The 25,181-nt window shown below is 48.7% G+C and overlaps 1 protein-coding gene across 3 annotated transcripts; it reads left to right on the plus strand.

Annotated features, from left to right (window-relative positions):
* Positions 1-1,428: 1,428 nt before the first annotated feature.
* VGLL1 (vestigial like family member 1) lies at positions 1,429-24,576 on the plus strand. Of its 3 annotated transcripts, XM_059158076.1 has the most exons (5): positions 1,429-1,769; positions 2,442-2,584; positions 7,388-7,618; positions 17,056-17,475; positions 23,490-24,576. In XM_059158076.1, exons 3-5 carry the CDS (start codon positions 7,417-7,419, stop codon positions 23,528-23,530), a joined length of 663 nt encoding a protein of 220 aa, XP_059014059.1. In that variant the 5' UTR covers positions 1,429-1,769; positions 2,442-2,584; positions 7,388-7,416; the 3' UTR covers positions 23,531-24,576. The 3 variants fall into 3 exon arrangements, with proteins under 3 accessions (XP_059014059.1, XP_059014060.1, XP_059014058.1); XM_059158077.1 differs by lacking the exon at positions 2,442-2,584; XM_059158075.1 differs by lacking the exons at positions 1,429-1,769; positions 2,442-2,584 and adding an exon at positions 3,017-3,221.
* The last annotated feature ends 605 nt before the right edge of the window (positions 24,577-25,181 follow it).

The following is a 25,181-nucleotide window of genomic DNA, read 5'->3' on the forward strand; positions in this document are numbered from 1 at the left end:
CTCTGTCAAATAAATAAATAAAATCTTTAAAAAAATTAAAGATCACATGTGACCCCCATGCCACTCAGTCCAACAGAACATTTTCAGGCACCAGGTTCTCCCAATTCTCAGCAGCAAAGGACGCAGGTGACCAGCTCTGCCCTCGTGCAACCTGTTCTTTGGGTTTGGGGACACTAACGCCCTCCCCTCTTTTATGCCACCTCCTTGGCCATTCCTTCTCAGTAGTGTTTGCTGGCTCGCCCCGTCTACCTGGCCAGTCAATGTGGTGGTCACACAAGGCTTGGTCTTGTTTCTCTTTATCTTCATTTTTAAAAGTAGCTTAGTTCTTTATGGCTCACTCTCTGTACTCCCTGGGTGAGTTAGAGCCCAAGGCTTTGATAGCCATCTATATACTGTCAGCCCCCGAATTTAGATCTCCAACTCAGACCTCTCTCTCCACTCACTGACTGCTGTCATGTCTTCTTAGATGGCTCAAAGATGCCTTGAAATCAACACTCTCTCCTGAAGAAGGAACTCTCTCACAATGTTTCATAGCTCGGTGAAAGACGCACTAATCGATCAAGTTATGCAACCCTCAAACCAGCATTAACCTTGGTACCCCTCATCCCCTAGATCGGATTCAGCACCGAAACTTCTCTCTATATCCACCCCCTTCCTTCCCCAACGCCCAATGCTGCTCCCTTCAGCTCTCCCCTAGACCAGGGTGAGATTGGATCCCCCAATCCTTTCTGTATACCACAACCAGACTGATGACGTCAGCACACATCTGCTTAGGTCACTTGCCTCCCCCTTCCCTTTCCCACGCCCCCTCCATGCAGACCTCCAGCAAGCCCTTTAGTGGGTTCTTTTTATTCTTAGGAGAAAGACAAAATTCCTGGATATGGCCTGCTGGCTCTGGCCCCTGCTCACTTTCTAGCTCATTTCTCACATAGTGCTCCCTCTGCTGTCTCCAACGCCAGCACTGCTTCCTTTCCCCCAGCACTCTATTTGCCAGGCCCCTCCCACCACAGGGCCTTTGCACTAGCTATTTCCCCTCTTTGTGTGGTTAACCCTTTCTCAGCCTCTCAGGCCTCGGGCCCAGCATTATTCCCACAGGGAAGCCAGTCTTCCCTGATGAACTCAGGGCTTCTTATCAGAGTCTCTTCTAGTACCAGACACGGACTTACTAGCCTTGCCGGTGTACGTTTAATTGTGTGATTGAATAATTTCTCTCCCCGGCCACTCATTCATTCTTTCCATTCAACAAGTGTTTACTCAGCCCTCTACTGTATACCAGGCATTATTTTAGAAGGGGAGACACACTGGAAAGAAAGAAACACACAAGATGACGTCAAGCAGTGAAAAGTGCTGCGAAGAATCGGGAAGTGGGGTAATAGGGCGGGGACTACAGGAGTCTGCTGACTAGGGTGGGACAGTTGGAGAAGGCCTCTGGGACCAGCCGGCTCAGCGGAGATGTAAATGCGAGGAGAGGGCGTGTGGGGGATGGGCACCCCAGGGAGAGGAAATGGGAGGGGGAAGACAGGAGGTTGTTGACCCTATTCGAGGAACGGCCAGGAGCCCTGTGGGGCTGGAGTGGAGGAGTGAAGGGGAGGCTGGTGCAGTCCGGATGGAGTGGGGGCCAGGTCATTCCCTTGGGGCCTTGTAGCCCCGACGTGGGAAGAGAAGTTGTTGGGAATGACTGGATTCTCTGCGTCTTCTAAAACGATCCCTGGCGCTGTCTTGAGGTGAATGGACTGAAGCAGGGAGCCCTGTTAGGCGCCCAGACTCAGGTGAGCCTGGGGGAGGTGGCGAGAAAGCACAGGCTGGAATGCATTTTGAAGGTAGCCCTTCTGGGATTTGTTGATGGGTTTCTCCAGACCCTCCGGTGGGTTTCCTTTTCACCGCGAGCAAAAATCAGAAGTCTCAGCAGAGGGGCGCCTGGGTGGCTCAGTGGGTTAAAGCCTCTGCTTTCGGCTCAGGTCATGATCCCAGGGTCCTGGGATCGAGCCCCGCATCGGGCTCTCTGCTCAGCGGGGAGCCTGCTTCCCCATCTCTGCCTGCCTCTCTGTCTACTTGTGATCTCTGTCAAATAAATAAATAAAGTCTTAAAATTAAAAAGTCTCAGCAGGGCCCGTGAGACCCGTCCCTCCCTCCCTCCTCTTTGGCCGTGTTGGCCTCCTCGCCCTTCTGAGAACAGACCAAGTGGGCGCCCCCGCCTGCTTTTGGTATTCCTTTGGCTACCAGGAAAGCAGATATCAACAAGATTTGCTCAAATGTCACGCTGTCAGAAAGGCCTTTCTCGGGGGTCCTGTATGTTCCCCTTCCCTGCCTCATTTTCCGGGTCAGTTTCTCTTTGTTGTACCTATCATCTGACCTGTACATACCCCGACCGCCCAGGCATATAAGCGGTGTGCACGTTTCTTCCGCGAAGGCAGAGGCTTGGTCTGTTTCACTCACTATAGAACAGAACTCCCAGAACAGTGCCGGGCCCACAGTAGATGTTTCCTAAAAGTTCGGGAACTGTTGTTGAAACGGAGAGACGAATGAAGCAAAGAACGGCTCCAGGGTCTCAGGCGGCCTGAGGTCATCTGGAAGATTTTTCAAGGTGAGCGTCAGGACCTCCTGCTCCAAGCCTCCCAGCTGTGATCCCTGAACTGCTTCATTCTGTCCCAGATTCAGAGATGCACACTCTCCCTCTGGCGCCCACGGAAGCCCGCGACACGTCCAGAATTGTAGGAGTCCGGGATCCCCTTCTCTTCCCCTGGGGAGAGAGGGAGAAAGTTGTGATTAGCCAGACTGGCCCGGTTCCCGAGAGAGTAAAGGTGTCATCAATCTGAGGCTGGTCCCATAACCGATGTTTCAGACGTTATTGACTCTGTGTGTGGTTCCTGGCAAACAACTGAGTGCCTACTTTAAGAGACAATATCACTAAGTGCTTTTTTTTTTAAATGCAAAAGAAAGAAATAAAAAAGAGCTACCTATTTTCCTCATTCCTCCAGGTGCCCAACCCGAATGGCTTGTTGGAGCGCATTTTCTGCATTCTTAATAGATAGCCAGCAGGAAATGCCTCCTATAGCCCAGGCTGGAAGGGTAGAAAGTAGCGAGGGGAGGGTACAAAATCCCCAGCCCTAGTTCCGTAAGCACTGAGCTGCTCCTAGGGGGTCCAGGCAACTCCGATTATCACTACTCACTTTTGCTCAGCTGTCGCATCTTGCTGTCTCCATCGATGGTCGGGAATTAAGGTAGGAGAAACTGGCTATTTCTGGGGGGCCGGGGAGGGATTGGGAGTCAGCTGGGCAGGAATCAGGGCAAGGGGATGCTTTGCTCACCGAGATACAATCTGGTCCCCTTGGGGCTTTCGTTCCAAGTGATCGCTGTGGCCACCTCTCCCACACCCCACCCCACGCCCGAGGCGGTCACCGTGTCCTTGCAGGCAGACTGTGGTAGAGTTGAGGCCAGACTGCTGACACCGGATTCCATGTTAGAATATTTGTGCAGAAGTTGGGGCATCATTTTGAGGTCGAATCGGAGTGCTAGGTGTCCTTAATGTTTGCGCGTTGGGGAAAGGTTGCAAGCTGCGGGGCACTCGTGGAATTGTGCTATTCTAACTGCACAGCTGGCAACTGGCAAACCTTGACCTGAGGGTTTTGTGTGCCAAGAGGCTTTCCCTATCAGCCAGGGACTGGGACATGATCACTTTCTCCCGGAAAGTCTCCCTCCCACCCCTGCTCTGCCTCGCGGCTATCTCCCCCCTCCCCTCGTTCCAGCTTTGCAGCACCCCTTCTCCTAAGCCAGACCCCAGCCAATTCACACCTGCATTGCGAGCCCCCTCGCAGAAGGCTCACTTGGGGATGGAACTGTCCACGTTTCTGCAGAGGTGCGGGTAGACGCACTTCTGCAAAGGCTGTAGCCAATAACGGTTCTCAGAATCTCAGGATCCCCGAGAGACATATCCTCTCCGCTGAGGTCTCAGTGCAGCCTGGAGAATTGCTTGTGAGCAAGATCCAGAGAAGTAAGCCATGGTTCTCCTTTGGGAGGTGTGTCTTTGTGTTTGGGGAGAGGTAGCATTTGTACCCTAATCAGGATCCCGGTTGCCTAAGGTCTGATCCCTGAAGGGGATGGGGATAAGACATTGCCTCTGACTTTCACCCCCTCTAACCTTTCCTGGCTGTGGCCAGTGGCCTGGTCTCTGTTGTCCTTACCCAAGGAGGCTAGGGCATGCTCCATGGCCCTGATGTCCCAAGGGTCCGGCCGGCTGCTTTCCTTGTAGCTTCAGGGAGACTCCACCAAGATAGATTTGCAAGCCATTTCAAGCCTGAGCCTGCAGCACTGGCCACTGGCATCTCTAGGAGTAAAACCATGAGTCTGACAGAGGTGCTGAGCCTGAACGGGTGTTCTGTCTGCTTTCCCTGAAGAAAACCAACCACAAGCCTGATGGCTGGCTTATGGGCTGGTGCAGGGTTCCCTAGAGATCAGAAGTCAAGCCTTCACATTTGATACATGGGGACATTGAAGGTCATAGAGGGCTTCTTGGAATCCCACCGGGTAGACAGCAATGGCAGGGAAGGGACAGACATCGAAGCCAGAGAGCCCTAGCTGTGAGGCTTGGGAAGTTCATTTAACTTTCTGGTCCCCGATTTGCTCCTCTCTAAAATGGGGATAATAGTATCTGGGTTGACAGTTGTAAAGATTGGGAAAAATATGCATAGAGCTTCTGGCACACAGGCGGGATTTTATAAACCATAGCCGTAGGAGAAAGGCTGGCTCCAACATTTATCATGACTTTATAATTTGTAACACCCCCACTTTCTTTTTTCTGTTTTGACTATGTTTGGGAAATAGATTTGACAATCGACTGTGTAAATTTAAGGTGTTACATGCTAATTTGATAAATTTATATATTGTAACATGGTTGCCATTATGGTGATAATTAGCAGCCCATCACCTCGCATAATTACCCTTTCTTTTTAAAAGCTGGAATAATTTAGTCCTAGTCTTTTTGCAAGTTGGAGGACTGTGCTACAGTAAAGTCCGCTCTTAAGTGATATTATAAAGTACGGTTGACCGGACGTTTGAACTACATGGGTCCACTTATGTGAATTTTTTTACACTGTCGTGCTGTAAATGCATGTTTTCTACCTTAGGATTTTCTTTGCGTTTCTTTTCTCTAGCTTGTGTTGTTGTAAGAATACAATGTATAAAACATAGACGGACAAAATATCTGTCAAATGACTATTTATGTTGTCGGTCAACAGTAGGGTATACGTAGTTATGCAGATTTTTGACTGTGTTCAAGGATAACACCTTTGCTTTTATTTCTACAGCTCCAAAAATCAGAATATATAGCGTGTGTGTATGTTGTTTTTTTCACATCGGGGAATCACTTACCTTCTGTGAAATGCACAGATCTTGAGCGTACAACTTGATGAGTTTGGACAGAGGTGTCCATTCATGTATAACCTTCACCCTCCTCAAGGTGTAGGGCATTTCCAACACCGCGGGGAGTTCCTCACGCCCCTTCCCCATCTCCACCCCACAGCCAGCCACTGTTCTGATCTCTGTCCCCACAGGATTTGTGCTTGTCGCACGTAAGTGGAATCCTGTAATATGTGGTCTTTTGTGTGTGGCTTCCCCCACCCCGCGATCCAACATAATGTCTTTGTGATTTCTCCCTGCTGTTGTGTAGATTGTTCCTTTTTATTGCTGACTGACAGTCTATTATATGACAATGTCATAGCTAGTGTATTCATCTTCTAGATGATGGGCATTTGGCTTGCTTCCACTTTTTTGGCTATTTTAAATAGCTGCTGGGAACCACACGTAATGAGGCTTTGTGGGGACATATGTTTTTGTTTCTCTTGGTTGTATATGCCTAAAAGCAGCATTTCTGGGCCGTATAATAAGCATGTGTTTCACTTGATAAGAACCTGCCCAACAGAGTTGTTGTTTGCATGCTTTTTGGAATAAGGATACAGTGGATTTGTTTTTCAGGTAGTGCCTGGTTATGCTTAGCATGGCTGTCAACTAGGGGAAACAGGGTGATGTGCTCAGCAGAAGCTTCTCTGGACAGCAGCAGAACCCAGCTATGGCTGGGGCCAGAATGAGTCTGAAAGAAGACCTTTTCTGAAGGGTCCTCTGCTCGCTGCCAGATTCCTTCCCGACGTTTCTAGCAGGACCATGAAAGACTGAGCTGCAGAATTCATCTTTCTCCAACCTCCTAATTTTACCCAAGAGGAATCTGAATCCCAGAGAGGCTACATGTTTCCCCCAGAATCACACAGCTGGGGAAAACCTTGCATTGTGCTTTCTCTGCATGACACGGAACTCAGGCATTCAGCCATTGTTTACTGACCAACTTATGCTAGGTGCTAGGGGTAGAGAAGTGAATAAGAAATGGCCCCCACCCTCAAGACCTAGAGAGGAACAGAGACTATGAACCTCTAAACAGTTGCATTAGATTCCCAAGAATGAATTAGGGTGCCTTAAGCCAGAGCACACTGCCAAGTCTGGTTGGATGGCCAAAGGTAAAGAAACCTCTGGTCAGGCTACTCCTCTTGAATGCCCACTCTGCTCCAAAGGAGCCTGCCGTTAGGGTTCTGTGTTGGAAGCCAAGTTTAAGGCAACTGGGCAGACAGCTGTCGTGCATCCACTCTGTCTCAGGCACTGTTCTAGATGCGGAGGCTGTGGCAGTCAGTGGGGTTGGCGATCTGACAATCGTTCAGGAACTTTTCACCAATATCGCCCTATATGTTAGCACAGAGAATGTCTTTGAGATCTGAATTTGGTTCAGAATCTGTCTGGAGGCCTGAGGACTGGTGTCGTTGGCCATTGCCCGTTTTTAGTGTGGGGTGGGGTGGTGGGAGGGGGTTAGCCAACAAATGAGTGCGGGAATTTGATGGGTTTTATTCTCTCGCCCGCAAAAGGTCAGGATGGCATGGAGAGCAGTGTTTATTATGAAAAGTGAAGTACCCACTGGATTGCTTAGTCAAGTTCTCAGAGTGGGGGGAGGGTAGGCGCGGGGGGGTGGTGGGTTGCAGGCCTTTGTCCAGGGGCATCTACATGCAGTTCTGGGTCAATCTTGGCTCATTTGGTTTTAGAGGAGAAAGGCATTTCCCCAAAAGGCAAGTTGCTCTTTTGTCTTCAATGGCCTTTTTTTTTTTTTTTTTAATCATCCCACTGTTCTTCTACCTGAGTGGCCACGTAATTCTCCCGTGTGGCTCTTGAGAGTCCCTTCGGCGCTTTGTAGAGCTCTGTCCTGTTCTGGAATGCGGGTCAGACAAGGCTCCACACCTGGTCCCCAGGCCAGCACCGCATCGCACGGCAGTGCCCCCAAAGTGCCTCTCATCCCAACCACAGCCAAGCCCCTTGGAAAAAATTGTGCCAGTGACGTTTTGTGTTTGATCCGCAGCTGTCCCTCGCCTACCTGCGTTGCTCACCATGGAAGAGATGGAGAAGACTGGTATTCAGCTGCAGAGACCTATAAAGACAGAGTGGAATCCCCGGTGTGTCCTCTTCACCTATTTCCAAGGGGACATCGGCAGTGTGGTGGATGAGCACTTCTCCAGAGCTCTGCGCAATGTCAGGAGCCCCAAGGGCTTGAGCCCCTCAACCCAGAGCCCAGACGTGATGCTGAGGAATGGTGAGCATGTTGGGAGGGAGGAGGCTGGAATTCTCGGTCAAGGCTACCACAGAAAGACCAATTCTCCCCTGCCTTTGATGCGCTGAGACGTGTGTGTATTTGGGAAGGCAAGTCACACTGTGAGTGAGAAACTGCACTCATTTCTTGGAGGTTTAGTGTGAAAATCAACACCATAATCCAACTAGGTCACCTGTTTCATGATATCCTTAATTGCGTTCAATGCTGGGTTCACTGCTTAGTACATAATAAGAGAGCCATGACTGTTTGCTATTATCAGCCTTCGTCATTTATTTATTTATTTAAAAGATCTTTATTTATGTATTTATTTGTCAGAGATTGAGAGAGAGAGTATGCAAGCATGAGCAGGGGGAGCGGCAGGCAGGGGGCAAAGCAGGCTCCCCACCTGCACGAGCCCGATGGGAGGCTCAATCCCAGGACCCCAGGATCATGACCTGAGTTGAAGACGCTTAACTGACTGAGCCACCCAGGTGTCCCAGCCTTTGTTATGTATTATTATGATTGCTACAACTGGACATGATTGCTACCACATGTCCCCTGTAGGTGCACCCAGCCTCCCTTCAACTAATAGCAGATGACCTAGTGAGCGAGGGTGGGGCTCCAGAGGGGTCCATGAAGAGTCTCGAGGAGCACCTCTCTCCCCGCCCTTAATAGCATTAGGACGTCAACTGCACACATTGTTTGGTAATTTAAAAATAAAGAATAAGCATTCTCGGGGCACCTAGGTAGTTCAGTTGGTTAAGTGTCCCACTCCTCGTTTTGGCTCAGATTATGATCTCGGGGTCGTGAGAACGAGCCCCAAGTCAGGCTCTGTGCCCTGCGGGGAGTTGGCTTAAGACTCTCTCGCTCTCCCTCTGCCCTGCTCCACTTGTGCACACTTTCTCTCTCTAAAATAAATGAATAAATAAGCATTCTTCCATCTCCAAACAATTATTTCAAGAAAGATGAGTCCAGGAGTGCTCATCACAATACCCAGGGTTGCATAAAACTATAAAATTAAGCTGGCAGGGCTGTAGTAGGACTTTCATAGACCCTAGACCCTTCTGGGCCTCTTCCTCAGTACAATTATGAAAAAAGACACATTGTGACTGCAGTGGTATAAAAACAACTTTAATTCAGGCTGGATTCTTTTTATGTATTCATTGTTTTGTTATATTCATTTTTCTTCTAATTTTAAAAGATGTTAGAACATTTCATGGGCTCCTAAAAATATCCGTGGGCCCTAGGTACTGAACCTGCTGTGCCTCATGGAGAAGTCACCCTGCGAGATGGATGGGAGTCCGTCCACCATTTTGAAATGTGCAATAGACCGGGGTCTGGTTGATTTCAAGAACTCTCGGTTGTAGTTGCCCAGCACCCGTGTTGAATGCCCGGCTGCCACCGGAGTATGTACATGCCTCCAAATGGGTGTTCGCTTTATACAAAGATGCCAAGTGGGGGGCATCTGCCTGTGGGGGATGATCTTACCTCTTTTCAGGAGCCATCTCTCCAGCTTCACTCTTTGGGCCTGAATGGGGAGTTGGTGTGTATATCCGATATATTCGCCTTTGTAGAATTTACTTGTGTCTTAGAAATTATTTTTCCCGTTAGGTGACATGATTTTCTGAGACTCTTGTGAGTTGAGCAAACACATGGAAGGTGGCGTGGTAGCAGCGGCCACTAAAGGAAATGATGTAGAGCTTGCAGTTGCAACGGGCACAATGGGGGTGGCTGGAGGGTGGGGGGTGATGTCCAAGAGGGTAGTGAGTACTTCAGAGCAGGAGCAGCAACGACTGACTGAGTCATGTGGGGGAATTAACGTGTAGTAACAGCTGATAAACGGGATAAGTGGGTTTCGGAGGATCTAATCTGCTCCTTGGAAGATTCAGAATCCCAAGCTCTTCACAGGCATGGACTTTGGTTATGTGGCTTTCACTGAGTTCTGAACACACTGGCTTGGATTCATTATAATTGCTCCCTTGTAAGTGCCATCTACCTATAGTCCCTCACATCCTCTGTCCCGCTTGCCTGATAAACCCCAGCCTGAAATAAAACCAACTCTTGGCCTCTTGCCCCATTTGGTAGTGAGACTCAAAAATGGCGCCCACGCGCACTCTGTCCTCTTCCTCTCTTGGTCTTTGGAACTCACTCCACTCAGGCTTTCGTCCTTATGACTCTTTAACCACTCTCATTGAGGTTAGCCAGTGACCTCCAGTTGCCAAATGGTCTTTCCCCGTCTCCATCTTGTTTTTTGATCCGTCGGCAACATTGGCTGCAGTGAGTGGCTCCTCCCTCTTAGAAATGCCTCCCTTGGGCACCTGCATGGCTCAGTGGGTTAAGTGGCTGCCTTCGGCTTGGGTCATGATCCCAGAGTCCTGGGATTGAGTCCTGAATCGGGATCCCAGCTCTGCAGGGAGTCTGCTTCTCCCTCTGACCTTCTATTCTCTCATGCTCTCTCTTGCTTTGTCTCTCAAATAAATAAGTAAAATCTTAAAAGAAACAAAAAAGAAATACCTCCCTCACTTGGATCTCGTAACATCACATTCTCTTGGTTTTCCTCCTTCCCTCCAGGTTACTACTCTTCAGTCTTCTTGACTGGATGCCCTCTTCTCTTCGGCTTCTAAATATTTGGAGACCCCAGTGTTCGGGTTGCAGACAATTTCTCTATCCACACTCACTCCCTAAGGGATCTTTTCTCTCTCTTGGTCTTAAGTACCATCTGTATCCATTCCAAATGCATTACCTTCAGCCCAGACTGCATTTCAGTCCTGTCTATCCAGCTGCGTATTTGATCCCTTCACATGTCTACTAGGAATCACCAACAGCGAGGCTCAGATTGAGCTCTTACGCTCCTTGACCTGTTCTGTCCACTGTCTCCCCATCTGAATACATGGCAGCTGCATCCTTCCGGTTAACTGGGAGTCATGGTTAACTCCTCTCTTCGTCCCCTACGCCATGCTCAGTCCTTTGAAAAATTCTGTCAGTTTTACCTTCAAAATATACCCATGCTCTGACCATGCCTGCCCCCTCTGCTGCTATCATGTTGGTCCAGGAAGCTGCCATCTCACCCCTGGATATTTTTTAAGATTTTATTTATTTATTTGACAGAGATCACAAGTAGGCAGAGAGGCAGACAGAGAGAAAGAGGGGGAAGCAGCCTCCCTGCTGAGCAGAGAGCCCAACTCCGGGCTCGATCCCAGGACCCTGAGATCATGACCTGAGCCGAAGGCAGCAGCTTTAACCCTCTGAGCCACCCAGTTGCCCTCACCCCTGGATTTTTATAGTAGCTTCCTGACTGGTCTCCTTGCTTGCATCTTTGCTCCCCTTCTGTCTGTTCTCAAGATAGTCAGAATGGTATCACTAAAAGGAAAGTCTCATCCTGTATCTCTTCTGTTCAGAACCTTCCAGTAGCTTTCTGTCTCATCCGGAATCAAATCGAAAGTCTTGCATGGGGCCCTGTTTTCATTCTGATTTCATATCCAGCCACCCCCTCCTCATCTCATCCAATCTAGTCTCCTACTATTTGTAGAACATGCCAAGTACAGTCCTGCCACAGGATCTTTGGAGCTCCCCATCCCTTTCCCTGAAATGCTCTTTCCCTAGATAACTGCATGACTTTCCCCTTTTCTCCATTCAGCTCTCCATCGGAATGTCACCTCTCCAGCCAGGCCCTCTCTGCACAATCTGTTCAAAAAACAGAAACACCCTCCCCCCATCACCCTTTGTCTTCTTACACTATTTTTATTTTATTTTATTTTATTTTATTTTATTTTATTTTAGTATATTATCCATTTACGTGTTTTCTTTCTTGTCTCCTCCCATCGTCTAAACTCTGAATCACCTGCAGGGCCTCTGCGTTAATTGCTACTTCCCAAGACACATGGAAGGTGCGCAGTAAATATCGTCTGAATGAATGAAATCGTGATTCAGATGTCTGCTGTAGATGGAGTCACTGAGGAGAGTGGGGCGGGTGGCTTTAGAACCAGCTCCACCATTTATTAACGACGTGATCTCAGGGCACACCCCTTCCTCTGTCCATACCTCCACTGCCTGCTCTCTATAGCGGAGTATTATTTAACTATAGGAGGAGTCCATGAGATCGTGCATGTCCACTAGCACATAGTGCTATGTAGGTGTTCGTTCTGGTTGTGTGGTCGTAGGAAATCTTGATGTGTTTTTGAGTGGCTAGAGCGATAGGGGGGCCTGCATTCAAAGCACTAAGATCGCAGAGCAACAGGCCCCTCCTGGACACCTACGCATTTTCTAGGGGCTTCTGCCATGTGGCGGCCATATGGTTTCCTATGCCTTCTGATTTCATTCTCTTCTGTGATGTTCCTGTGCGTGAAGGGAACTTGGACGTGGCCCTGCTTCTTGCCCAAGCTAACCTTCCCAGGCCGAACAGACAGGCAGCCATCTTCTCCACTTAGTCTCCGGGTTGCATTCACCCTGTGAAAATCTCCCGGCTCCCTTGACGGTGAAGATGTCTTGCTCACGGAGTGCGGGGCAGGTGGGGCAAAGTTTGGTCCAGCTGACTGGGTAGAGGAAGGCCTGTCTTCCTCGAGGCCTCTCAGCACGGTTAAGAGTCAATCGCTCGTAAGTTCTCTTGCCTCACGGGAGGCCCCGTGAAAGAAGGCCCGTCCCCCAGTGGTTCCCACAAGACGGGTTCTGTGAGAGCCCCACAGCTTCGGAAATGGTGGGAAATCCATGAAGTGGCCTTTCATTACTGACCGTTAGCAGCCTCTCAGTCCCTGCAGGCCAGCCCCAGGCCGCCCAGCCCTGGCTGAACCGTGTGCCCAGCAGAACAGGCCCCCATTCACAGGCTCCCGTTACGACTCGGCCACTTTCTAAGGGTGCTCTGTCAAGCCAAAATATGTGGAGCCCAAATACAGGGGCCCATGTGGCTAGGAAATGCCATCGAATTTCCTGGCTGTTTTCCCCAAATCCAAATTATTTTTTTATTTCCTTATGTATATTTCACACTGGCTGGACTTTGGAAAACGCAGGCTGAAGGCATTTTTGAATTATCTGCCTTTGAAAAGGACATGGAGGATTTCAGAGTAGGTAACCAGAGAAGCTTCAGAAGGCGGAGGACTTTCGCGAAGGGTAACAATTATGGAGCACGTCTTGTGTGCGGGGCGCTTTGCTGGGGGCTCCCACATGGATGCGCTCATTGAATCCTCACACCAGCTATTGCTTAATTTCCATTGTGCCCATTATCTTGGGAAGAAAACTGAGGCTAGCCAGTTCAACTCCGATCCTGAGCGCTCAGCCACTCTCAAACACTGCCCGTGTTCTGTGTTTCGTCTTCATTTCCACCCAGGAAAAGGCTCTGGATAATCAGCAAACGCCTGGGTACCCCGGGAAGGCGATATAAAGGAGGGAGTGGGACCCAGCAGGGCGCCCTAGCACCCCGGCACAGGACCGTGTCCTGTAAGCTGTCCTTCTGTCCCTGGTGTTGTTTCAACCTCAGCTAATACAAACAATATCCTCTTTGTTTCTGGGGTGAATGAATAAGAGGCCGGTGCCACTAGCCAGGAAGGCAGAGAAGGGAGAGTCAGTGCGTACAGATCAGACGAGCCGAAGGTTGGACTGTCATGGTGCAAGAAGGGAGTGTTCTCAGGGTGCTAGGTTTTCCCTTCATCATAAAGCAGGATTTGTATTAAAGGCAGAGAAAGAGGAAGGGGAGGAGAACGAGAAGGAAGGATGGGTGGAAGGAAAGCTGGCCGTTACGGATTGGTCTTTTACAACCGTGACTCTGATCTAATGAGTCAAGGGGCTTCCTCAGTTTTTATTTAAAAAAATGTTTTAATCACAAAAGTACTGTTATTTTTTTGAAAATTAGAAAACAAAGACAAGCATTCAGGACAGAAGCACCGGTGCTTATGCATACATGCTAAGTTTTGTACCATGACATCATTTTGTACATAAGTCGTGTGTGTGTGTATATATACATATACACACTTGTATATATACATGTAAATATCCCAGGACACAGAGATCATGATCTGAGCCGAAGGCAGCTGCTTAACTGACTGAGTCCCCCCAGGCACCCCTACAACATCATTTTAATGGCTCCAGGGTATCTTTTATAGATGTACCAAATCTATTATAATTTTTGGACATCAGATTATTACCAATTTGTCACTATATTACAAATCTCCTTTTGAATATCCTCATAGCTACATTTTTGCACACATCCTTGATTACATCCCTAAATCGTTGTAAGGGAAATGATTGGATCAAAGGGTGCATATCAGTTGCCCCCAGAAACAGTCCAGACGCAGGAGTGTGTGAGAGCACGCGGTGCGCGCACTGCCTTCTTTGCAATACTGGGGAGACAGAGCTGCTAAGGGCATGAGTTTTGGAATCAGGCAGGCAGAGCGTTTGCTGGCTGCATTGCGTGGCCTTGGGCAAGTCACCTTAGCCACTCCAAGTCTTTATTTTGTCAGCTGGGTTGCTGTGAGGATCACGTGAGCTCAGGTGGGCAGAGCACTGAGCCAAGTGCCTGCCCAAGATAAGTGCTCAGTAAACAAAATTCTTGTGGATTTGCAATCGCTCTTACCCACCTCTGGTGTATCATTTCCTGGAAATGGGCACACACGGAGCAGTGGCTTCTGAAAATTCTCTTCCATGCCATCAACCCTCCACATCAGCCTTCAAGGGCTGCTGTGGCTGTGGGCTCTTACGCTCAGCCCTGGACTCTCCCCTTCCCCAGCACTCTCTCTCTCTCTCTTTTTTTTTTTTTTTAAAGATTTTATTTGACAGTGAGAGAGATCACAAGTAGACAGAGAGGCCAGCAGAGAGAGAGGGGGAAGCAGGCTCCCTGTCCCAAGACCCTGAGATCGTGACCTGAGCCGAAAGCAGAGGCTTTAACCCACTGAGCTACCCCGGCGCCCCTCCCCAACCCTCTCTCAAGGCTAGGATGGGACTGGGAGGCATGGTCTAGATGCTCAGAGCTGGGAGCGTTTGGGATGGAAGCCTTTTTTATTCCACGTGAAAGGAAAATCCAGGCTGCTCTGAGTGTCCCAGAACTGAAATGTTCCTGGACTGGTCTCCATTCATTCATGTAGTTTGGGGTTTGATAAAGCAGCCGTCTTCCCTGGGGCTCCCTCCCTCTTTTCTCTGGAGGTAACTAAGAGCGGGGGGACCTTGGATAAGAAAGTGTCTCCAAGGTCACTTCTAGCAGCGGCTGCAGCCACCTTGAGCCAGTCAGGGCTGTGGCTTAGAATGCTTTCACGGTTCACAGGGTAGGGGAGCACAGCTGCCGGGAAAAGTGCCCCCCCCACCCAAAATTCAGGGCCTCCACTCCATAAGGCACCAACATCCAAGTCTCCTCTGGAAAAATGACTTTCCTCAAGTCATCCAAGGCCCACCATGCGGTTGCTGTGAACTTGGGATGTGAGACGCTGCCTCCTTCCTGTCGCCATCCCAGCTGTGCTCTGGTGCACGCAGTGACCAGTGGAACCTTGGACAGTGGCACACCACCCACTCCCCTGAACGTTTTGATCGGAAAATTCTGGAAGGCTTAAAAAAAAGAAAAGAAAAAAGAAAATTCTGGAAAGGAAGCAGTTAAATATTCAAAAGCCACTGGCACCCTGCCTTGTCCATTTCAAGCATTCGGCCTCTAGGTCGTATATCTGAGATCTGTAAGGCCAGTTTGGATGGCAACTGCCCGCTTGTGGGGCTACACATTGTTTCTAACTTGTGCTCAGAGCATGCACAGTTATCTCACTCAACGTGAAGCATGCCTAGTGATTATACTAAGTCAGCTTAACCGCTCATTTTGTGCTGCACAGTGGCCTGCATGGCTACCGCTCTGCAGGTACCAATTTTCAAAAGTAGCATTCATCACCAAAGAACAAATCTTAAGATGTTTCTCTGCCCTTGGTTTCATCAAGAGAGGCCAACCATCGCTCCTTACTCATTGCGAGTGATGTGAAACGCTGGGTAGAATGTCCATGTCACGTAGGTTAGGACTTCTTTTGCTCTCATCTGGATTACACGACAAGCTATGATGGGAGGGCAGGTGTGTGTGTGGGGGGAGGTGCTTCAGTGTCACTGCAGATCACTCAAGATGCGTTTATCTTGTACGAAATCAAGGGAAGTGGAACACTGGGGGAGCTGGGAGAGGCGCACGTGGGGTGGAGGGTGGGGGGAAGGGAACCAGACAGTCTCTCCAGCCCTCCAGTCTTCCTTTGTCTCCACGCCCACGCCCCCCTTCATTATCTTCCATAGATGAGAGGCTCTAGGCTTTAAGCACCATCTGCCAGCGCTCCGTCCCCCCTCCCTTCTTGCCTGAGTGGGTGTTGCGAATGGGGAAAACATCCATCCATGTCACGAGCTGCCCTAGACTTTTTGAAAACTCGGTTTCAGCTGCTACCCTAGGCACAATGAAAATAGTATCTCTGAGACCAGAAGAGACTCCATGCCCCCTTGCTAGTGCGCAAGAACCTTGCAAGAAGAAACTGAGTCACTACTTTGACCTCGAGCATTTTGCTTTTGCAGGAAGAGGTCAAAGCACTCACTTCCTTACCCTGACTAATCTGCTTTGCTAATTTGGTCCATGTCCCTGGTCCCTCTAGAAAATGGGGTTTTGACCCCCAGACTTATACATGGCCAAGCATTAAACCCTTTATAAAGTTCTAGTTGGTATATTCAAACCACGAGCTATAAAATCAAACCAACCAGCAACAACCAAACACAAACACCTTTCCTTTTCTTTCCCTCCCTTCTTTCCTTCCTTCCTTTCCAAATCACCTTTTTAATCAAGCGATTTTACTTATAGAAGTTTCCTTGAGGGGCTTGTTGGACATGGGTGCAAAGATGTTCATCACAGTCTTGTTAATTTAACTAAACACTGTGCTGCTGCGGGCTCTACTCGTTTCCGTGGGCGGATATTTGTGATATTTTAATGACGCCAAAGCAGCCTTAAAAATCCTATGTGATGTGAAAACCATGTGGACCGGGGCACCTGGGTGGCTCAGTGGTTAAGCCGCTGCCTTCGGCTCAGGTCATGATCTCAGGGTCCTGGGATCAAGTCCCACATCAGGCTCTCTGCTTGGCGGGGAGCCTGCTTCCCTCTCTCTCTCTGCCTGCCTCTCTGCCTACTTGTGATCTCTCTCCGTCAAATAAATAAATAAAATCTTAAAAAAAAAAAAAAAAACATGTGGACCTAAATAGAAGCAAATCCCAGAAAGAAGTATGCCTAAAGGGAGACAATGGTGGTCTCTGGGTATTGCAATCAAGAGAGGGGCTTGTTTTCTTTTTTGTTTTGGGGGGGTCTTTCTCTCTCTCTCTCTCTCTTTTTTTTTTTTTTTTTTTTACTTTTTCTACATTTTCTTCACATTAAAAAAGAGTCTGTAGTAACCAGAAAAAATGCTGCTATTTCCATTTTGAAAACAATAAGCCCCTAACATGTCTTATAAATCTTTCCTTCCCAGATAGTGACATGCCTCCAAATCAGTGGCGTTTCTCTTCCCAGTGGACAAAGCCAGAGTCAGAAGCATCTTTTGCTTATGGTGCCACCAACTGCAGCTTGAATGGGCCCAGTGTCCCGATGCCGGATCAGTACCCAGTGCCCCTGGCGGGGAGCCCCTCTGATCCGTCTGACGAGCCGTGGCAGTACCCCTTCCTGGGCAGCCCCAGCTGCTCAGAGCCTGGCTACTCTCACGCCTACTCCAGTGAGCACATGGTTCTAGAACCCCAGCCCGATGGGAAATATGAGCCCTTTCTAAGTCTCCTCCAGCAAGACCAACACCTCGCCCATCCTCAGGAATCTGCTGTGTGGGAGGACTACAGCTCTGCCCAGGTAGCCGGAGGCCCCGGATCGCTCTGCGACTTGCCTCCCAGCTCAGCCCACGGTAAGGAAATTGCCTCCAGATACTCGGAGGACCGCCTTCGATTGGCTGTCGTCAAGAGCGAGTTGGCCACGAGGTGGGGTGCCAAGGCTAATCGCTGCCTCTTCAGACATGGGGCTTCGGAGGGATGGAATGTTCTGCTGCAGTGTTCCGTAGACTAATGATTCAGGGTTAGTTGGCCCCGAATAGTCACCCCAGTCTGTGGACTTGGACTTAGTCTAGAAAAAGGATTTAGGCTGTTGCCTAAAATCCTAGGATCCTGCCTCCACCTCGCCATCAGCCACCAAATAATCTACTTGGGAAACAGAATTCTCTGACATACCTACAGGCTCAAACTCTATCCTCTAGACAGGTTGGCAACTGGCCGTGATGACTATTTCCTGGGCAGAAACAAGGGCAATCTATACCAGCCATCTGCTCCAAGCATTAAAATTCAAAGCCACCATAGAGGCGGTCCCATGGGTGCCTGGAGACGCCACCGTGCCTGGCTGGCTGTGGCTCATGCCTGTGCCCTGGGCCCCTCCTGTTCAGTCTCCCTCGGGCGCCTGTGCCCTGGCACCACCCCTCCCGCTGAACTAACCCCCACCCCCTTAAGGCTCATTCACTTCTTCATTCACTCACTTACCCAACCAATGTTTAATCATCGCTTACTAGATGCCAAATGCCTACCCAAAAAACAAGACTCCCTTCTTTGTAAAAGGCTGAGGGACAACTGGCCTGAAGTACACTTTCACCAACAGAACAACCCAATCTACAAATTTTGCTTTTCCTATGAAATATTTGTAATAATATATATTTGATGGTTTCACGGGGCCAAGTCCGCATCCTCTGGCATTCCGAACTCTGCACGACTTTTCACACGTGTCTGTAGTTGTAGTGTTCCATGCCTGAAAGAAATTGCTAGAAGTTGCCTTTATGCGGAACTAAATATATAGTACATAAAGGGCCTGTTCAGCGTAGCCTAATGAAGTCAGGCACCGTGTTCCAGCCTAATGTCAAAAACAAACTTCCCATTAAAATACCACTCTTGTCATTTCCAGAGTTTGATTCGGAATGGGCTTCAAGAGTAAATCATAAAAATGTCATGCTTGGGAAGCCCATGACAATTCCCACCCCTGTACTCTTTCTCAAAAATCTGTTCCTACTGGATTCAGAGGAAAACTTAGGCCAGCCGTGTTTCCATATATGTCTGTGCATACACACAGCAGAGCCCTGTTTCAACAGTTGGTTAGAACACAGATGGCTCAAATCCTCACCTCCCAAACATAATGACTATACAGTTCAAACCCGATGCAGCAAATATTTAGTGAACATCTACTATACGCCAGGCACATTATGGCAAAATTATGAAGCAGGCGTGATCCTATTTCTGAAACTTCTAGACACATTCTGAAATGTTTATCACCAAGTCTGACTACCGAGAACTTCACGCTCTCCTACTAACACTGACATTAGTTGTATTCATGGGCTGGATGGTCTAGGATCTGTTGGGGAAGTCAGGAATGCTGCCTGGGAACGAGATAGGAATGAGACCCCAAGGTACCTTAAAACCAGAAACTTCTCTGTTTTTGTAACATCTGATGAGAGGAAATATGCCCCGTGTCTATCAGCTGAGGGGTGGGGGGCACCTGGGTGGTGGCTCAGTCAATCCAGGGTCCTGAGATCGAGTCCCGCATCGGCCTCCTTGCTCAGCGGGGAGTCTGCTTCTCCCTCTCTACCCATGCCCCTGCTCATATTCCCGCTCTCTCTTTCTCTCAAATAAAGAAATAAATAATCTTTAGAAATAAACTGAGGGTCAGGCATTTGGAGTCCCTGGAGATTTCGAATCCTCCTTTCTAGAAAAGAAAACTTATTTTCCCCCAGATGGTGGACCCGGCAATGCCAGCTTTGCAAGTGCAAGTGGGTGTGGGGTTCTACCTTTGATACTTTGTCCCTATAGCTTGGGAACACAACTTGAGGAGAAGCTCATAGTGTGAAAACCAGGCTCTTCAACTGGTATGACCCCGATTTCTATTACTTAGTATTTTCATAGTTGTAGTTTGTTTCATCTTAGTCTCAAAGAGCCCATGTACTTGGTGCCTTGCAAAATGTCTTGACCTTTTTTTTTTTTTTTTTTTTTTTTTTTACCATTTTCTCATTTTGCAATCTGAGCAGCTCTATGGAGTTTTTACCTGGGCAGGATTTAACCCAGATGACTCAGCGAAATGAACGAATTCATGCAGATTAGTTTGCTTGCCTCAGATGTTGAGTTTTCAGCCCAGCACAGAGGGCCACCCCGGAACTCCGCAGCCCAGGAAAATACCATCTGAGGCTAAAAGCCAGGACTCTGGGCTCCACATTCAATTGGAAAGTGGTGTTAGTAGGAACTTCCAAATGGGAATGTGGTTCTAATCTGGATTCATGATGTACTAGTCTCAGAAACTTGGGCGCGTTTCTTTAACCTCTCCGTTCCTCGGCTGGCTTATTTGTAAAATGAGGATTAAGATAGTGTGCCCCCATGTAAATGCTTAGGATCTATATTCCATTGTTAATTAGCCACAGTATGCCATTAAAAGTAAGCCACCAAGAACACAGAGTAAGACTGGCACGCAGTAAGCCATCAAAAAGTGACATTGGAGGGGCGCCTGGATGGCTCAGTGGGTTAAAGCCTCTGCCTTCGGCTCAGGTCATGGTCTCAGGGTCCTGGGATCAAGCCCCGCATCGGGCTTCCTGCTCGGCAGGGATCCTGCTTCCTCCCTCTCTCTCTGCCTGCCTCTCTGCCTACTTGTGATCTCTGTCTGTCAAATAAAAAAAAAAAAAGTGACGTTGGGGAGGAGGGTATCTTGTATGCCTCAGGCTGCTCTGGGCTATGGGCGTGAGGAGCCCATAGTAGTAGATCTCACTAGAATGTTAGCTTCTTAAGAGCCAGGGCACTGAGAGGTGTGTACCCACATCCCAGCATCTGCAACAGAGCCCGGCACAGAGGGGAATACATATTTGAGAGAGTGCTGGAAACAACAGAACGTTGAAGAAGGAAATAGTAAAAATACATCTTTGACACGGTACAGATTATTTTGTTTGAAGCCCTTGGGTAAGACAGACCAACGGACAAGCCATAAGTCACCGTCGGTGATTAATTGGCCATGGCCAAGAGAAGAGTTGGATTTAGGGCTGGTTCAAGAGCTTTAGCGTGACTGAGTCACGCTTCACATCAATCTCTACCTGAGATTAATTAATTAATTAATTAATGAAAGTCAGGATTATAAAGTCTCCTCTAAGTACTTGTGAATAGGTTGTACGTTTTTCAATGTTAAGCCTTAGAATTACTGAAAACTTGATGTCTAAAATTGTTCCTAGGCCAAAAATAGCAGCAACAACACGTATGGGTGTGGCCTGTGGGCCAGATCCCACACCCGCCGTCCTGCTCCATGCCCACAGTGCCCTGGTGAATTGTGTATGTGCCTATCTTTGGTGTCTTACACAACAGGTCTTCGGGGAATAATGTTTGAATGAATATTCTCATTTTGTAGATGAGAAGACAGAGTTTCAAACAGGTGACAGGACTTGCCCTAAGATCACACAGCAGCAGGTGGCTGCTTCTTTGCTCTCCATCTTAAAGCCATCTTCAGTCATAAATGACAATACACATAAATCCTAAAAAACAATTCCAAGTTCAATCAAGTGTACCGCAGTGAGAGTTGGCAACTGGTAAGATCGTTTCACTGCCTATGGGTTCCCTGACTATCTGTGGCCGGGACACTGTTCTAGAATAAGGGGAGGGAGTGCTGGGAAAGCGGGCACATGAACAACAGTACCTTGGGCGAAGGTCAAGGGGATGGATTTATGGAGCAGAGAGCAGTTGAGGGGAGATGGGGAGTGGGTACTTGGTTATGCCAACTGTCCCAAGTCAGCTGTCCGGCCCCTGTGGCCTTGGGCAGAGGGAGGCAGCAGGGCACGGGGACTGGGAAAGCGGCCACTTCTAGGCGCCCCAGCAAAGCCCCTACTCTTCAAGTTTCCAGATCTTGGCTGATGGTGAGCACCACGGGAGAGCTTGGGAAAGGCACAGATTCCGTGTTCTCACTTCTGGTAGATTTGGCACAGAGCTCCATTGCCTCTAGACGTTTGATTATTTGTATATTTTTTATGAGTCTTTATCAGTGAACTGGATAACCAGTGAACTGGATCCAGAGTGAACTGGATGACTTTCAGTAGGAATCAGTAGTTCTGAAAGATCTCCTGTGTGAGGCACCAGAGGTCATCTGAGAGATTGGTCAAAGGAAGGAAGGTCGAGTCTTCTCGTCCCCCTCCGATATGGGCCCAGTCCCCTCCTGCTAGCCGAGGCAAGTTACTTAACCTCCCTAAACCTCCCTGAGCAACTTTTCTCCACACCTCTCCCCCACCCCGCGACCACTGCCTTCATCTGCCAAAGCCTCCATCCCGCATGAACCTTGCTGGCTCCCTTCTGTGCCTCACGTCAACCGAACAGCCCTTGGGAAGATCACCCCGCCCAGCTGTTTGTACTTGCGACTCCTGACCTCAAACTTCAGCTGGGCCCTCAGGAAACTGACGACTGCCATACTTGCCCACTTTTCAACCCCAGATTCGCACCCTCGGCTGATGCTCTTGCCGCAGAGTTGATGGAGAAAACAGAGGTCATCTGATTAGGACTCTTCTGACTCCCCACAAACACACCTGCCAATCGACGTGCACCTGTGTCCTCATTCTCCTTTTGGACCCGTTCAATGTTACCGTGTTCCCTCCTCCCAGACAATGTCCGTGCTGCCACGTGGTCCTTCTCTGGTCTCGGTGACCTTCCCCATGGGGCTATCTTCATCCTCGAGGATAATCAATGATTATCAAATGATCAAGATCATTTGATCTCTTCATCTTTGTTTGATCATTCCCATTATCATACAGATAGAAGGCAAATATCAGAGCCCCCTTTTTTAAATTAAAGGTTTTTATTTATTTATTTATTTTATTTATTTATTTGACAGAGAGGCAGAGACCGTGAGACGCAGAACACAAGCAGGGAAACAGGAAAGGGAGAAGCACGCTTCCCTGCCAAGCAGGGAGCCTGACGTGGGGCTCGATCCCAGGAGCCTGGGATCGTGACCTGAGCCAAAGGGGTAGTGGAGGTTGTAGGACTGGAGGATTAGGTTATGGAAACAGGTAGCGCTAAGACTAAATATGCCAATGACCTGGGAGGTGGGAGGTGGAGAGTAGATGTTTGAAATTGAAAACACGTGCCACGTGTTTGGGCAATGACAGAGTCTAGCGTCCTGCCGTAGGAATGGCTGGCTGGGGTAGAAGGAAGTAAAAGGTCATTTGAGATGAGAACAGTAAGATTCACTGATGTGAAGCAAAAGAAGAACCAGTAGCTACCTATGAGGTAGATGCTATATTTATCCTGATTCACAGGACAGGAAAATTGAGGTTTAGGGAGGTTAAATAATTAGCCCAACGTCAAGGTCAGTGAGTACCAGAGTCCACTTTCTCTGACCTCCAAGTCCTTGGTCTTCCCTACGATGCCAATTCTACTCTACTACATAAAATGACAGTGCCTCTTTTTTAAGTCTATATAAAGATTTTATTTATTTGAGAGAGAGAAAGAGATAGCCCGTGTACATGTTGGGGGAAGGGGCAGCAGGAGAGGGAGAGAGAGAATCTCTAGCAGACTCTCTGTGAGCACTGGGCTTCCTCTCCCAACCCCAAAATAAGGACCTGAGCCGAAACCAAGTGTTGGAGGCTTAACCAACTGAGCCACCCAGGTGCCCTGAAGACCCTGCCTCTTTAATAAAATAGTAGCTAACATTGGTTGAGCGTATATGTGCCAGGCCCTGTTTGAAGGGCTTTCCGTGTGTTTAATTCACTTGCTCCTTCCCAGAATCTTGGGAGGGGTATTAGCGGCCTCGTTTAACAGGTGAGAATGTGGGGCTCAGAGAGACTAGGGAACTCGCCTAAGGTCACACAACGAGGCAGCGGTGGGGTCGGGATTCAGATGGCTGCTTCCTCATCGTGCTTATCCTGTTTTCCAGAAAGCCAGTCGCCAGAGCGAAGAAATGTGTTCTTCTATTGAACCTCAGTCCGAAGAAGAGAACTCCTATTCCCAAACCTGCTCATGATTTTCTACTGTGAATCCAGAGTCTAGAGATGGCAGTGTCCTTTTTCCTTTCCATCACTAAAGAGCATCGAGCCAAGAACGTTGCTGTTCCCCTTAAAATCCGATCTTCTCTTCTTTGGCACCTACGTCCTGTGGTGGGAGTTTTCACACTTTAGTGACTCACCAACACAGGGAACCGTGAAAAGAGCGGTTCAGGGATGAGAACCGTAGCAGACCCCTGCCTGCCTCTCCCACCTTCCCTGTACTAACCCTCCTACTTAGAAATCAGTCCCCTTACCCTCTACCAGCAGGGGTTTTCAAACCAAGACTGACCCTGGGGGGGTCATGGTCCCAATTTGCCCAGTGAACAGAGGAGATACGAGGAACGGCCGGCAGCTTTCTAGCCTTAATCCAGACCCTGGCCAGCCGCACTCCTGCCTCTGCCAAAGGCAGAATGAAGACAGGGTGGGCAAGACCCATTGAGGAAGTTGAGGCTAGGCATTGCCTGCATCCTCAGAGTCTAGAAGGAAGCTGAGAAGGTTTGGGAAGGCTCTGGTGAATGAAGTTCTTTTGCTTGGAAGTTTTGATACCTCCGTTCTTAAAAAAAAAAAAAAAAAAGTAATTCCAAATGGAGTTGTTGAGAAACCTGAGAATGAACGTATTGGAAATTAGTTAGCAGACTGCCCCGTTCCAGACTGGGCCTCGACTAAGTTCCGTGCCAAGAGCATTTCTTAGTTGCGGTTCCCTGAGTTTCTTTCTGCCCTCACTTTGAGGCTGGGGACTCTGGCATCGCCCCCCCCCCCCCCCCCCCCCGCCGCAGGTGTTAAGCTGGACCCTGGTGACCCCTCCCAGCTACCCCCAGGGGCCCACCTGGCTTGCACAAACAATGAAACCTTCCCCTTAGCTCTTTCAGTGTCAGGGACAAGGTCTCCCCATCATACTACTTATTGAGGGTTAACGCCAATGTGACTCTTGGATCTTTTTCCTCCCATCTGCTGTGTAAATAAAGACCACAGATCTTGCATGAGTGAATGTGTGACCTTGGCAGTGTAATACAGTAACTGTCTCGAGACTACGTTTTTTCCCAATGTGGTACATATGTTTCCTAGATTTAGTGAGAGAAAAGATACTTGGCTAATACAGTTTCTTTCAGAGTTATTTACCTTCAAAAGCCATGTTCTTTTTTAGGTGCTGGTTGGAGAAATTCAGGGTGGGGGCTGGTCCTAGCGCTTGTGATGTGTAATTATACAAGTGTGCGCTTCTCTTGGCTGCTGCTGGAAAGATTCATCTGCGCTCAAAGATAATATGTACCATCAGGATTGAACTCTTAATATGCTATTTGGGGAAAAAGAAGAAATGATTCCAAGAAGGTTGGCATCTTCCGCAGCCTGGTAAAATCTGATAACACTTCCTTGCAGATTCCGAAGCTCTCTTGGATGAAGCTGAAATTCATTTCCCCACAGTAATAAAGAGGGAAGCAAGGTCTCCTGCCTCTGAGAGACCCCTGCCCTGCCAGCATACACCAGTCACTCCCCACCCAGATCAACTCCTGCTTAAGCCTGGACTTAAGTCCCATCTCACTTGCAAAAAGTTGACTTGCAAAGCATTTCTTTGACTCACTTGGCAT

Source organism: Mustela lutreola, chromosome X (genome assembly GCF_030435805.1).
Source record: "Mustela lutreola isolate mMusLut2 chromosome X, mMusLut2.pri, whole genome shotgun sequence".
Classification (NCBI taxonomy): Eukaryota; Metazoa; Chordata; class Mammalia; order Carnivora; family Mustelidae; genus Mustela; species Mustela lutreola.